The sequence below is a fragment of the Hippopotamus amphibius genome, chromosome 5 (assembly GCF_030028045.1).
Source record: "Hippopotamus amphibius kiboko isolate mHipAmp2 chromosome 5, mHipAmp2.hap2, whole genome shotgun sequence".
Lineage (NCBI taxonomy): Eukaryota > Metazoa > Chordata > Mammalia > Artiodactyla > Hippopotamidae > Hippopotamus > Hippopotamus amphibius.
In genome coordinates, this window is record NC_080190.1 from 148629233 (window position 1) to 148646038 (window position 16806).

Consider the following 16806-nt stretch of genomic DNA (forward strand, 5'->3'; position numbering starts at 1 on the left):
TCTTAAGATCTGGGCCATGGATTTGCTGTCTGCCCAGAACAATTAGCTTTGCTATAGTTCAAAGTAACAGAATGCTGTTCTCAATTGCCCACTATTTGAAACATGGGAAAATCTCATTTTACTACATTGTCACCATAGCAAAACTAATCAAGAAAATGGCTTTCTTGCTCTTTAAAACCATTTGAAATTATATCAACCAATTTTTGAAGATGAAACGCCACTCAATAATTTGTATTTTGTAAAAGGCCAAAATATGATTGCAAAGTTTTATATATTAATATAATCAAATTTCATGACTGTTAGAAATTAGTCATATACAGGGGATAGATTAACTTCTCCAAAATATAATTTTGAGGCATATAATTTTCAGTGTGCTCTTTTAGCATTTTCTTGTCAGAAGATAATGCCGAATTTTATGTAATATTCACAATAAAATCTAGGGTGCATTGTTATATGCTATCATATTACAAAATAGTCTTAATATCTTCATAAACACAACTAAAATATGAGATAGTTAAATATTTCTGGGATGAAAAAATAAAAGTCTTATTGAGGTATGTTTCCCTAATTCAATTAATATTTGATTTTTACTGAATTTGATTTTTTTCCCACAACTACCCTTCTCCAAATTGTTAGTAATAAAATCTGACATTTATTCTGGTTATTTTTTTGCTAGGCACTGTTTTAAGTTTTCATATATGCTAACTTATTTCATGCTCAGTTACTCATGAGAATGAGGAAACGGGCATGTGGAAGCTAAATAATATGCTAAGTTTACACAATATCCTAAAAGCTGAAATTCAAACTCAGACATTCTGGCTCTTGAGCTCTTGCTCTTAATAACTAGTGAGGGACTCAAGTAAAGTCATATTTTGTTCCTGGAAAAAGTTACATGGAAATTCTCTGTTACATGGAAAAAGTGTTCCATGAACAAATAAATTTGGGAATTACTGAAAATATGCTTTAAAATATCGAACACATTCCTGGACAATCAATCTCCTTAGAATTTTGAACACACTATCTTAATATGTGAGGCTACAAGGACTGCATATTTTTCTAAAATTTTCCAGAGTTTCCTTTTCACAAATAATCTTGTTAATGATTGTTTCATGGGCATAAGAAAATTTTTTTTAATTGTTGATATGCACTCAATTTTCTTTTAAACATTTATAAATTACTTGTTCAAATACATTAGAACCAATATTTGACTTAACCAAAACTCAAAGAAAACAGTGGAATTATATAAATGTAACCAGATCAGAAATGGTCTCATGTTTTCACTTCCAAAATAGAGGAGAGATGCATATTCATTTTAATTTTTAATAAACTTGGTTTTTAAAATCAATGAAGCATTAGCAAAAGCTAAGTTGAAAATGATATAATGACACTATTGAAAATGCACTTAATTTATTTTTAAATAATTCACTTAGCTCCATAAGCAACATGGGATGAGCCCTCTTAAGTAGATAGTAAAAGAAATAAAGAATAACCATACTATTTCAAATCTATTATTCATTTACTCTCTTTCAATCAAAGGGCACAGAATTTGATGACAACTTCAAATTAAGGGTATTCCCATGCTGTAGCTGGAATAATTCTCATTAGGAAGCCCCCCAGCATTCTTCTCTCAGTGGCCTACTATTTTCCCAAAACTTCAGGCCAGTCATATAGTGCTCAAATTTATTGAATGTCTCTAGCTTTCTTATCTGCATTTTTCCATGTGTCACTCTGTTTATCTAGAATTTCTTTCCTGTTCCTCACAGGCTGACCCTCTTTTTTGGGCTTACTCTTACTAATATTTAAAGCCACAGATCAGGCATCACTTCCTCTGGCAAACCTTTTCTGCATTTCCTGGACTAGGATAGATATCTGTACTAAGTACAATCTTGTACTCTTTATAGTACTTCACTGTAATAGCATATTTGACTATCTGTCTCCTCATTGTGACTATAAGTTAACTGGGAGAAGGTAAGAAGTCCGTTTTACTATGCATTTTATCCCTAGCACCTAGCACAATACCTGGGGTATAATATGTACACACTCAGAATTGAATTGTCATAACTATGAGTTTCTGTGAATTTATGTAAAACATTTCAACATGAATTTTTTATTCTGAGGCTATAGATGCTTTTGGCAAATGAGGTACCTAAATTTAGTCCTCAGTAAGTGAGATTAGTACAGAATATCTTAATTGCTCTAAATCTACCAGGTTTGTACTTCAAGGAGTGTCTACTCATCTTATTCTTCTGTGATGTGATAAGTCTGTCCTCAACTTAACACTTCTATTTATGCATTTACAGAGTAATGGGATATGAAGAAACTATAAGAAAATATGTTGGTTATACAAGAGGGAAAAGAATTTATTAAATGCAGTATATATAAAAATATAAATACACACACACACACACACACACACACACACACATAAAACACAACATATCCAAACACTGGGAATTGTATTATTAGAATTAGACAGGTATTGTACCTACACGGTATTTAAATCTAACAGTAGAAAAATTGTACTAATACTTTTCAAATGTAAATCTTATTTATTTACAATGAATATTGGATTAAATAGATTACCAGAAAATAATTTATCTATGTACTGCTTGGTTACAACAGGTAGAAGAGTTATAAAAACAATTATACATGAAAATCATGTTGAATTTATCATTGACACATACAACTAACTCAGGCTATATGCATGCATATTGACTGGAAAATATCATAAAGTTTATCTATTTATCATCTATCTAAGAAATTTTAAAATGCCTATATATTTCAATTATCCAAGTACTCCAAGTAAAATCTGTGTAATCCAAAAGTAGGCTATAGTTTGTGAATATTTCATAAGTTCTTATTAGACTTTGTTATTTCTCTATAAGGATGTATCAATGACATAAAAATCTCTTTCACATGTTTTTAATATACATACCAAAACCTATGGGCAGCTTTATTGTCCACGTGCAATCTAAACTGCTGGGGTAGTTTCCAGGAAACCCAGGGCTGAGGATCACACCACTGAAATCTAACATAGCACCACCACACTGAGCTGCAAGAGAATAGAGGTCCCACTTAAGCCAAAGTGCTCGACTGTATTAAAAACAGACTGAAATCATTTCAAGTCTCATCAAGCCTCTGAATTAAAACTGATATAAATTTGAATATTGTCAACTCTTATTCACCACATACTAGTAATCAAATATAATCAATTGACAAGGCATTTTATAAAATAGCATAAAAGGATAACATATTACCTTCCTCAGCAGTAAATACAAACTAAATAAATTATTGCACAGAAAGGAGTAGCTCATGTGCAGTGAATCTCATGTGCAGTGAATACAATCAAACAAGGAGCACATATCCTTTTCCATAGCCAGCAGTACATTCCTCACACTGAAGACCTTCTAGAAATGTTTTGATTCATTCAAAAGATGATATAATTTAGAATAAAATCAAGCTAGCAACATTCATTCTAAGTACTATGTTGATGAGGGATTCATTTTCACAACCTTCCCTCCTCTTCCTCTTTTTGTGAGGAGGCTGGAGATTTTTAAGAAAAATATTGGTTTCTATTGGTAATATGTGAGGGATTCACATACCATAGGATATGACCTCACTGTATCCTAAAATAATCTAGACAAAAAATAGGGAAGTATAAAACAAGTAAAAAGATGCAACCCAGTTTGAGAATCTAGGCATAAATTTATGCTTTTTTTAGAATCCTTATTATACTGATTTACTATTGATAAGCTAACCATAAATTATAAGAACAAAATCATTACCCAAGTTTTAATTTTTACATGATTAGATAGAACTATTTAACATGTATTAATAGAACAATTGCACTTTAGAAGCTAATTCTTTCCTTTGTGTACATTTTTGTCATTTTATCAGAGAAAGACTAAAATACACATCTTAATTGTGTGTTGAGGAATCAAATTTCATGACTGCACATCAAGTTTGAAAGTTACCTGTACACTTACATGCAATTTCATTCATTTATTTCTTGTTATGAATAGCAACAGATAGATCTCAAACTTCAGGTTATATACCATAAAGGCAAATTCAGTAGAACAATGTATCAACATTCTGTGTGATATCAACAGCCAGTTTGAAAGCTATCTTTCAGTATGTGAACTGAATAAATTATGTATCAAGTAGATTTTACTAAGGGGATATATATAACCTTGTAGTTAATCTACTTATAAATCTTTCTTTCTAAGTTGTAATTACCATTGAGATATAAAGATACACCTGTATATTTTTCCATCCTTCTCAAATCTCAGTTCATGCATCTTTAAACCAGAGCAATTTTCAACATATATAAACCATTAATATTCACCAATTTATTTTCCTAAAATTTGATTGTCCACATATATTCATTACACAATCTGATAATTAGGGAGTGGTAGAGAAAATATTTTGCCCAATCAAAAGCACTTTTAAAGTCTCTGGTGAGAATACAATTGAGGGTTTGTTTTGCTTCATTCTGAATTTTAAATGAAAGAACACAAGGACTCTCTTTTGCTTTCTTGCCTGCACAATCTCAAGTGTTTGAGTTGCTCACTGTCCCTCTAATTCTGCTACTTGCCATCTCTTTAGTAATGATCTGAAAATCTTGTCCTTTGCATTGTGTAAACCCCAAAATCAGAGAAGAAAGAAGGAATAAAAAGTAAACAGATAATGAAAGAGAAAGGAAAAGAATAACAAACCATAAAAGACAAGAAAAAGATCCAAAAAACACATCTGCCTTCAGCTCCATACTCATGTCTGTTTTCTCAGAGACTGTGCAATTTCATATACCCCTAGGTCTTGATAGACAATGCTGTGTTACCAGCAGTTTCATAGTAGACTCTTTTGAGCCCCATTATACTCTTTTTCCTTAAGGACACAACCATAGCATAGTCCTCAAAGTTAAAATCATCTTTGATTCTTCCTTCAGATTTGTCTCTATTACCTAAAAATCTCAAGTGACTTTTCCTTCCTTCCATCAAAATATGTGGTAGACTGTTTATTTTCCAGTTCATGAGACTGTAACCTTGATACCTGATGACTAGAGTTTTAAGACATTCCCCGAATCAGCCTCCTGCCTTCAGTTTCTCCTTATTATATGGCCATGATGGCAATTCAAACACTTTGTCTATCAAATATAGTACAAGTTTACTGTCCAAAATTTATAAAATACAAAAAAAAAAATGAGTGGAAAAGAAAAACAGTGCTCTGGAATTCCACTACCCATAGATAACCTGTCTACCTCTACATTCTTTATTCTCTGCAGAAAAATACACATGCATGTGTGTTTCTATGTTTATGTGTATAATGAAAATAGGATCATACTGTGAATCACTTTAAGCCTTTTTTATATTTGACTATATATTGTAAATTTTTTCCATGTTATTAAATATTCCACTATAATGTTCACTTATTGAACCCTTAAGTTATTGCATATTTTTCATTATAATAGCTACCACTATGAATGCCCTGTGTATTTCAGGTTCAGCGCTAAATACTTTTCTAACATTCTCTCATTTCATTCTCACAATGGGCCTATGAGGTGAACATTACTATCCCACTTAATAGATAAGCAAACAGAATATGGAGTTATTGTACCTTAGCTGAAAATCAAATGTATATATATCGGACATCAAAATATGATAAGTATTTAATGCAGTTTCATAAAAATTTGTCCTATATAATAAAATGTAAAATTTCTAGTTTAATTTTTTAAAATATCACTTCCAGCTAGTACTTCCCTTGTTAACAATATATAATGGAATGCAGATTTAATCAAAATGCAGTATTTTACCTAAAAACTGAGCAATTTGTTAAGAGTAATAATTGGTGCCAGTAATATAGCAAGATGGAAATTGTCATATCATAATTAAGTGGTATTTAAATTGATACAACCTTCTGAAAGCAATTTGGCAATATGTATCAAAGCTTTTAAATAGTTATATGCAATGACACAATTAATCTACTCATGTAAAATCCTAAGTAAATAATGAGAGGTATGCAGGAAGGCATGTAAAAAACACATAAATAAAACTGTGTATAAATGTGTAAATGTGTACCAAATGTGTACACATTGATACACCAAATGTGTATCAATGTGTAAATGTGTACCAAATGTGTATAAATGTGTATCAGAAAGACAAAACACTAACAAAAGAGAATAACTATACAAATTAGACTACGCTATGTGTCATAAAGCCATTTTAAAAATTAAATTTTTGAAAATGTTATTGTATGGGAAATTCTTCTAAGTGAATGTCAAGAAGGAACACATTATAAAAAATATACATACTGTAGCATCCCCAAACTTTATATTAATTAGTTGATTAAACAATATTTAATGGATGCCTACTTAAGATAATAGCTGTTCTTGGCACTGGGGAATATAGTAATGAACAAAAGACCAAAGTTCTCTGCTCTCATATCAGCAGAATATATATAGTAATTATTTTGTTCCTTGTACTCTTTTTTATTCTCAATTTTTATACTTAATTGGACATGCACACATACATACCCCACATACACAACACTCACACATAAATGGCATTAGCTGTACATATAAATTTTGATGATAGGCATTATATGTATATATACAATCTTATAACTGGCATTATATGAATAAGTTATACATAATACCTAAAAAAATCCTTAAAAAAAAGTCATCCAATCTAAAGTCTGAATGCTTTTAATATCTTTTGCCAATTAAACACATTCTTACTCTTAAACATTATTTTCCAGTACTCTTCAACATTATTTTCCAGTACTCTTCAACAAAAATTGCACACATGGTACATAGGCATTACAGACAGAACTGTGTCCCCCACAACATTCATATGTTAAAACCCTAACTCCCAAATGTAACTGTATTTACAGATAAGAGATACCTCCTTTAAGGAGGTAATTAAGGTTAAATGAAGTCATAAGGGTGGTGCTGTAATCTAATAGTACTGGTGTCCTTATAAGAAGAGAAAGAGAAAGGGGAGCTCCCTCATGGAGAAAAGACTATGTGAAGATGTGGGGAGAAGACTGTCTTCTACAAACAAAGGAAAGAAGCTCTCAGAAGAAATCAACCCTGCCAGTGCCTTGATCTTGAATTTCTAGCTTCCAGAAATGTGACAAAATAAACTCCTGTTGTTGAAGCCATCCAGTCTGTACTATTCTGTTATGGCAGCTCAAGCAAACTAACATCAAACAGGTTTGTTCACTGTACATTAGTAGGGCATACAAGTCACACCAATTCTCCTGTTTTTTGCCTTTTTTCCTACTCAGAAAGGGTAGTCTTCTTCATTCTATCTTAGTGACACCTATCATCCAAAATTCTTTGTAAATCTTATGGACTGACTATATTTCCCAACGACTTCAGTCAACACCATTCTCATTTCTTAAATCCCATCACTTAGTCAACGGTATTATTTAAAACTAAATTACTCTCTTACTTCATTTCTTTTATTTCTACCACTCTAAATGGTAAACAAATGTTTTCATGATGGAGATCATACGTCACACCTTTTTTTTTCATACTCTATAGAGCTCAATATATTAATGGTTACATACAGGCACCAGAAATGAAAAAGATAAAAAAAATTAAGGTGGATAGAAATGATTGGGCCCATACTTTCAAAGCCCCAAGTATTCTTTTGATACATTCCATATCTCAATTGCCTGTCATCAATGGAGACATCTCATGGGGTGTTGTGCTCCCTTTGGCAGACTCCAGCTTCCTTATCTATTTTGGCTCAATAGTAAGCAATAGGATATTTACCTATTGTCCTGATTTATGAGTACTTCTACCACATCATATTGAGAAAACTCTCTGGGAATCAAAAAACCTAATACCTTTTCTTCATTTGTAGTTTTAAGTCATCCATTGATATTGAAGTTTGGGGCAAAAAAAGTGTAAAAAATTTAAAATTAAAAAAGAAAAAAATGTGAAGCATTTATCTCAGAATATAATTTCCATAAAAGCTGACAAAGGCAAAATATATGTTTGAAGAACAACATGTACAAGGTATATCTTTAAAATTTGATACAGCTAATAAATGATTTATAGTTCTTTAACTTACCCAAACAAATTGGGATTGGGTAATTCCATCTTCTTACGGGTCCAGGCATGCATGTAATATGAGAATGACCCTATATAAACAAGAGAATGCACTTGAGTACACATTTTTAAAAATCTAAATATAACATAGGATAGTGAATGATAATCATGAAAAAAACTTAACAATGTATTACATTTTAATAATTTTTAACATTACTGGACATCTTAGTGTGACTTAAGAAAGATTTATACACTTGTGATAAAATGTAAAAAATGACAAGCTTTTGGTAGAAAAATTAAGACTCTATCACATTAAAATTGTGATTTTAACACTGTTCTACCAAAACATGTTCTACTAAGGTACTGCAATAATTATACAAGGGAAATGATCATATACATAGTGGTTTATAATAAATTGCTGTAATATTCAAGATGGGATATATTAAAAAATGATTATAAAATTATTTCATAAAAATGTGAGGAGTCAACTAAGGTATATTAAATTCTAAATTGAAATATAAAGTCCAGAAAAATCTGACCGCACTTCTGAGACTAATAATTTGGGATACATGTATAAGACTATAAATTATTCATTTTATTTTCCTTCCTCTAAGGAATTTATTTACTTAACATGTGAGATAGTTTCTGTCTCAATTTTTTTTTCTTAATTTCTTAATAGGTCTATGCTTAATAGGTCTATGCCATAAATTGAGACCTTCTAAAAAACCTACAAAAGAGTATTAATATAAATACATAAAGTCGGAATACACATTGCAAATCACAACATTTATCTGTAGTTGATTTTTACAAATTTGGGGAATTTATTATCATGGCAGTTTCATTTAATGCTTTAAGTATCACTTTAATTTTTATTTTCAAATTCTGAAAATCCAGTTCAGTTGTCACATTCTATGTGAACAGAGAGAAAAGTGAAGATTTATTTTGACTCAAAAACCATTTTTGGTTACTTGCAAAAAAAAAAATTTAGTTCATTCCAGCAATTTATTTCATGAATATCTCACTGACAAATTGAATACCTTTTGATTTAATGTTAAATTATGCAGCCTGAGATCAATATTGTTTTATAACTTGTATATTATCAACCATTTGTCTGTTAAAATCTTCTGAAAGGGTAATGAAAATCAAAGCTAAAATTTTAAAATAGACTTACCTGAAGAGAATAGCCTTGATCACACTGAAAGGATACTACATCACCAACCATGTATCTGTCTCCAATTTTAATCCCACTGCTAGGAGTTTGTGGTTCAGGACAGGAATCCAAGCCAATAGCTAAGAGTATTTAGTGGTAATAATATAAGTAACTTTCAAATGATGAATGCTTAAATCATGCATATTAAGTTACCAAAACTGAATATTGGTGTCATTAAAATTAGAATTTATATTGAGACATTAAGAATGTTCTGTGAAAAAGATTTAACGGTAGATGTTAGAACAATGTGCTCTGGAACTCCACAATAGAGCTATTTCAATTTTCATGGCACCAACCATTAATTAGCTGTGTGATTATGCTTCAATTCTTTTTTAACTCTCAGCCTAAATGTCTTCTGTGAAACAAAAATAAAAACTCCTAAAAAGAAAATCCCTAAATAAAAATAAGAATAATTTACTGTGATAATAAAATGAAATTATATTTGTAAAACATTCTTAGTAAAACGCCTAAAAAATAATTTGCTATTTTGTCCACATCACCTGGTACCTTCTTCTTAAAGGGAGACTATGATATAATTGAAAACATTTCCATTATTTTTACATTAACAACTTATTTTTCAACATAAAAAAAAATCATACTAAAAGTAAAAGGTTTTCCTTAAATGATTCACTTAGTTTAGCATTTTTTCACTGAAGTATAGCTGATTTACAATGTGTTATTTCTGCTGTACAGCAAAGTGATTCAGTCATACATTCCTTTTTATATTCTTTTCCAGTATGTTATCACAGGATATTTGAATATAGTTCTCTGTGCTATACACTAGGACCTTGTTGTTTATCCATTCTATATAATAGTTTGCACCTGCAAACCCCAAACTGCCACTTTTTCCCTCTTTCACCCATCCTCCCTCTTGGCAACCACAAATCTGTTCTCTATGTCTGTGAGTTTGTTTCTGTTTCATATATAAGTTCATTTGTGTCATATTTTAGATTCCACATATAAGTGGTATCATATGGTATTTGTCTTTCTCTTCCTTGCTTCACTTAGTATGATAATCTCTAGGTGCATCCATGTTCCTGCAAATGGCATTATTTCTAAAACGATTCATTTAAAGGCTTAAAAATTGATGATTTTGCCAAAACAGTTTTTCAAACTTGTGAATGTATTATTATTAAAACCTTTTTATCTTTAATAAAAGCCAATGTTTATTATCTATTTTGCTGTAGTTCACATTTTGAACTAATCTAATATATATTTGAACGGATGGGAGGAAGGAGGCACCACTCCAAAATCATTATATATGTGTGTGTGTGTATATATATACATATATATCCATTATAAATATTCATTATATATTCATTTATTAAAAAACATTAAAAACTAAATCCTAAAGTATGACCATATCATATATATTCCTTCACTCCTTGACCATGTTATTTCCCTCTGACAGATGCTCTCATACATAACACCACCATCTCCACCACATTTGCTCTATTTCATATGAACTAATAATGAATAATTATGTGATTAGTTGTTCAATATTTATCCCCCTCTGAGAATATAAGTTCCATAAGGGCAGCTTGAAGCACAGAGTGTTAAGGAAGCACTCAATAAACATTTATTTGTTATAGATGAATGAACAGTATAAAAAAGAAAGTACATCCCTAATTTTATAGCTTAATAACACAAATGTTTATCTCTGCAAATGGAAGATTCTTTATTCTAACATAATGGTCAGAGTAGCTAAAAATGATGCCAAATTAAAGGATATAAAATGAAATAAAAGCAGTGACTTGATAAAGTTACAGTTAGGTCAGAAAATAAGGCAGTAAAGAGGAGGAGTAAATTGTTCATTTGGGAATGCATTTGAGACAGTCCTAAAGGAGACCAAGTCATGTGGACTGGAATTCCAATGCCTGGGGCTGCAATTAGCAAGGTCTCTAAACATATGTAAAGTTCCATATTTCTTGATTTTTTTGTAATCTTGAATTTACAGAACTAGGATAAGTGACCATTAAATTGTGACCTAATTTTAAAATTTTAAGGATTAATGTCTTACTTCCTCTACTAGAATTTGAGATTCAAGAAAAAACAGAAACTGTCTTACATTTACTTTTATCTCATTCAACACCCACTAATTGGTCTTGTATATTAAATTCATCTGATTTCATAGAGCCCTTTTTAAGAATTACTAATCAAAAAAAGTTATGATGTAAACATACACAACTTGTCAATATGATTTCAATTTCCTTTCATATAATCTTAGTTTCTTGGGTGTCCTGAACAGTGCACTTACTACCCTTTACCCTTAAGGTCATTTATGTGGTCATTCTTGCTGAGAAAGCCAAATTTAGTATGTGTTCATTTCTCTTTTCTTTCTATCAAGTACTCCATTCAGGGTCATATATGCAGAAAAATATTAATATCCATAAGTGGTGATTTCCTCCTCTGGAAGGATAAATAAAACAATGGCACAGTGATGCCATAGAATATTGAAAGACTTGGTTTTAAGTGAGATTTTTTCCATAATATGTAGACACGGTAAAATATTTACAAAAGAGTTTTAACTTTAAAATATTATATAAAACTCTATAATCTATGCAATAACAATTTTGTAGGTTAAAAATTCTTACATGCAAATAATCACAGAGAAAATGACCAAAAGCAAATAAGCAACGTATTAGCAGTGGTTATGGTTATGATTCTTGATATGAGATTATTGGTGATTTTTATGCGCTTTCTTGTATATTCCTGCATTTCCAAAATTTTTACGATGGAATATAAATAATAAAATCATTTACCTATTAGATGAATTAGTATTAGCAGAGAATTTGAGGGTATAAGAACATACTGCCTTTTATGTTTTCTAGAAGAGAATGAGTTGGAGCAGCTAATCTGTTTAATATGATTGTCTCAGGGAAGAAAATAAGGTAATGAAGTAATAGATAAGAAGAAGTCATATGTTGATGACCTCTCTCATTTTTTTGCATTCCATTATTTTATGTGCACTAAAGAAAATAAAAAAAAAATCTGAAAATGCTGCAGTTCATATTTTAAAGTCATTTTTTAATTTACAAAACTGAGTTATTAAAGAGTAGTTTAAAAAGTCTTCTTTAATAATTATTTTTCATTTCTTTATCAGTAACTATAGCAATAGGTTATTTGCAGGCATTAACAAAGAAAAGGTATTTGTAAAAGTGTTGCAAAGAATTTTCTCCTGCTCAACCAAGCCAATCAACATATTGACTCATTTTCATCTTTATGAGTGTAAATTTTGTAAAATTATGTCCTTGGCAATCAAAGATGCTCTCTGAGTGAATGTTTTAAATGGGAATTGGATCAATTAATTAGGTGTTGTAGCCAAAAACAAACAGAAATGAATACAGGTACAAATCCATATCAAAAACTGCACAGAGTTAATTATGTCTGCTGTCAAATTACTGTGGTTAGTTACCCTGGCTGAAAAGATTAAAACCTCAGTTCTTCAATTTCCAACATTTATTTGTAAACAAAAATTACTCTTTCCAGTTCTATTCATAAGGCAATATGAAGGAGAAAATGGTGTTAATCATATCATTTATATGTGATCATTAGAATATATATGTAAATGCTATGTATATAGTATTCCATAACGATTTTAATGAGTCCTTAATGCAATGAGAGAGGGTGACAGGAATGAGAAGAAAGCTTAATTACTGCTAAGACTCCCAGTAGCATTGTTTTGTAAAAAAGAAAAACCCCTCCATGGATTTGACATGACAACGCATGTATAAAATTATTGAAAATGAAGACCAAAAATCCTGGATTTGCATTCATGTGAGAAACGAACAGCAACTGAACCACATATCTTCAAACAAGGGGTTGTGGTAAGTGAAAGTGAAGATTTTGTTAAACATATTGCATGTCTTTAATTTAAAATTTTTTCTCTAAATAATGAATACAAAATAAACATTATTTCTACATTTATACCACATTTAAGGGTTTTTTAATATGCTAGAATTATCATTTGGCATTTCATATTTATAAGATAACAGTTTGATAATAATGTAGAAGTTGGTGATAATCAAAGGGTGAATTCAATATGAGCTGGGCTACTAGTTTCAGGACTTATAGAAACAGCAACAATAAGCATGCAGACTTTTTCATCTTAATGTACCTTGGATTAATCAATCTACTAAACAAAATTTGTCAAATACTATTATGTAACATGTAACTTGAATGTCTGTCAACAAGTTTTTTTAGAAGGAACAATTCTGACTTTCAATAGTCACTGACGAGTAGCTGTGTAAGTTTGTAAGTTTAGGAACATGTGGTAGAGACTTTGCTCACATTTACCTTGAAGCTTAACTTTTACTTAATTACTTACTTATGCTTACCTTATTTAACATTTAACTTAACATTACTGTGAAAAACTAATTGAATATTCAGTAATAGCTATTGCTTATCAAATTTTAGCCTACAGAATAAAGACAAGTGAAATGATAAAATAAATAGAATCTGGCATGTAGGTATCATTCATTCATTACACAAGCAATTACTGAGTACTTATTGTGTAGTCCTTTCTTTATAAATTTTTATTTATTCATTCATTTATTTATTTATACATTTATTTATTTATTTATTTATTTATTTATGACTGAATTGGGTTTTCATTGCCGCACACGGGCTTTCTCTAGTTGCAGTGAGCAGGGGCTAATCTTCATTGTGGTGTGTGGCCTTCTCATTATGGTGGCTTATTTTGTTGCAGAACACGGGCTCTAGGTTCATGGGCTTCAGTAGTTGTGGCATGTGGGCTCCACAGTTGCAGCTCACAGGCTTAGTTGCTCCATGGCATGTGGCATCTTCCCAGACCAGGGATCAAACCTGTGTCCCCTGCACTGGCAGGTGGATTCCTAACCACTGTGCCACCAGAGAAGTCCCCCCTCTTGTGTACTCTTATTGTGTTACATACATGGTGGAAACACAAAGATCAAATAGCAATATAAGCAACCATGCTCTGAAGAAATTCTTGGTGGAACAAGAGATGAGGTTGGTTTAAAAGATGATATCAGTGTAGTGGAACAATCAAAATATATGAAGGTTGTCTTCTGCTTAAATAATTATTTCATAGGAACTAACCCATGTGAGTAATAAAAAATAATATATTCTACCAATTCATAGTAATGAAGGGGAAGGTGAGTATGCTGTTCTGGCATGTTAAATGAATAATGTTTTAAGTTATTTTTCCTTCTTTTATGGAAATAAAAAAGGGGAAGTGTTTTTTCATAAAACATACTATAGTGTTTTGGGAAAAGCAGCAAGAAATGAAGCTGAAGGGAAGCAAGACACAGATTGTGTAAATAGTCATAATCTTAACCAATGTAGAAAGTTGTATTTTCCTTCTATTTATAATGGAGGGAAAATTTACTTATTAAAAACACAACCTCTGGGACTTCCCTGGTGGTGCAGTGGTTAAGAATCCTCCTGCCAATGCAGGGGACATGGGTTTGATCCCTGGTCTAGGAAGATCCCTCATGCCATGGAGCAACTAAGCTCGTGCACCAAAACTACTGAAGCCCGTGTACCCTACAGTCCACGTGCCATAACTACTGAGCCCACGTGCTGCAGCTACTAAAGCCTCAGCACCTGGAGCCCATGCTCTGCAACAAAAGAAGCCATCGCACTGAGAAGCCCGTGCACCACAACCAAGAGTAGCCCCCGCTCACCACAAGAGAAAGCCTGTGCACAGCAATGAAGACCCACTGCAGCCAAAAAAAAAAAAAAAAGGAACAATCTCTGTCCTCTGTGTGCATCCTGGTTCCACTAGTTTCTGGCCTGGTTTGTTTTTTTTTTTTTTTTTTTTTGTAAAGTCTGAGATGATTTCTATGTCTCAGTTTCCTCACCTATAAAATCAATGCAAAAATACCAACCAACTTCATAGGAATATTGTGATGCATAAAGAAAACAATATATGTATAATACTTAGATAGTTCCAGGAACATGGGAAGCTCTTAACAAATATTAATTAGCATTACTGAACAGTTTTAAGTGTGGAAGTGAGGTTGTCAATTTGCATTCTAGATAGATTTTATTTTCTGTTGGCATGAAAGTATGTCTCTGTATGTTTAAGATCAAAAAGGTTTAAGATCAATAGGTCTCACATAAATACTCTAGGAATACAAAGAAAATATGTAAAGGTTTATATAAAACTTAAACTTTAAAGTACCTTCAATTTTGTGATTGACTCACAATGAAAAGCTTCTATACACAGCTAAACATATTGGCTTTTCTACAAAAAATCTAGGAGACCAGGAGCAGTGTTATTAGCTCAAGATATAACTAGAGTAACTTTAGGAAAACAAAAACACAATGTTTTTCAAATTCAGAAACTTAGGCTGAATCATCTCTAGGCCAACACCACAAAGACATGAAAAGTCAATGAGATGACCATGAAATAAATTTGGTTAAAAGAAAAGAGCAAACTATGCTAAAACTGGAATGGCTTTATAGGGTTAAGGAATGAAATGTGTTTATAAAGATCTAAAATATATAAGTAGCTCATGCACCTCAATATCAAAAAAAACAAACAACTGCATCCAAAAATGGGCAGACGAGCTAAACAGACATTTCTCCAAAGAAGACATACAGATGGCCAACAAATCCATGAAAAGATGCTCAACATCACTAATCAGCAGAGAAATGCAAACCAAAACCACAATGAGGTATCACCTTACATCAGTCAGACTGGCCATTATCAAAAAATCTAGGAACAATAAATGCTGGAGAGGGCGTGGAGAAAAAGGAACCCTCCTGCACTGTTGGTAGGAATGTAAATTGGTACAGCCACTATGGAGAACAGTATGGAGGTTCCTTAAAAAACTAAAAATAGAACTACCATATGACCCAGAAATCCCTCTCCTGGGCATATACCCTGAAAAAAACCATAGTTAAAAAACATATGTGTACCACAATGTTCATTGCAGCATTATTTACAATAGCCAGGACATGGGAACAACCTAAATGTCCATCGACAGATGAATGGATAAAGAAGGTGTGACATATATGTATAATGGAATATTACTCAGCCATAAAAAAGGAATGAAATTGAGTTATTTGTAATGAGGTGGATGGACCTAGAGTTTGTCATACAGAGTGAAGTAAGTCAGAAAGAGAAAAATGAATACCGTATGCTAACACATATATATGGAATCTAAAAAAATGGTACTGATGAACTCAGCAGCAGAGGAAGAATAAAGATGCAGATGTAGAGAACAGACTTGAGGACACGGGGTGGGGGGGTAAGGAGAAGCTGGGACAAAGTGAAAGAGTAGCGTTGACATTTATACACTATCAAATATAAAATAGTACCTTGTGGGAAGCAACTGCATAACACAGGGAGATCAACTCGATGATTGGTGTGACCCTAGAGGGGTGGGATAGGGAGGGTGGGAGGGAGACTTAAGAGGGAAGGCATGTGGGGATATATGTATACATATAGCTATTTACTTTGTTGTAGAGCAGAAACTGGCACAACAGTGTAAAGCTATTATACTCCAATAAAGATCAAAAGAAAAAAAAATATGAAAAAGAAAAGAAAAAG

The 16806-nt window shown here is 31.8% G+C and overlaps 1 protein-coding gene across 2 annotated transcripts in view; it reads right to left on the reverse strand.

The window, feature by feature from the left end:
* The window catches only part of CSMD3 (CUB and Sushi multiple domains 3), a 1219369-nt gene that overhangs the window by 108551 nt on the left and 1094012 nt on the right, over positions 1-16806 (reverse strand). For both annotated transcript variants that reach the window (XM_057736100.1, XM_057736099.1), the window contains 3 exons: positions 9228-9346; positions 8079-8148; positions 2936-3052 (listed from right to left, as the gene is read on the reverse strand). In XM_057736100.1, coding sequence (XP_057592083.1) covers positions 2936-3052; positions 8079-8148; positions 9228-9346 — 306 coding nt within the window. The remainder of the gene's footprint in view (positions 1-2935; positions 3053-8078; positions 8149-9227; positions 9347-16806) is intronic.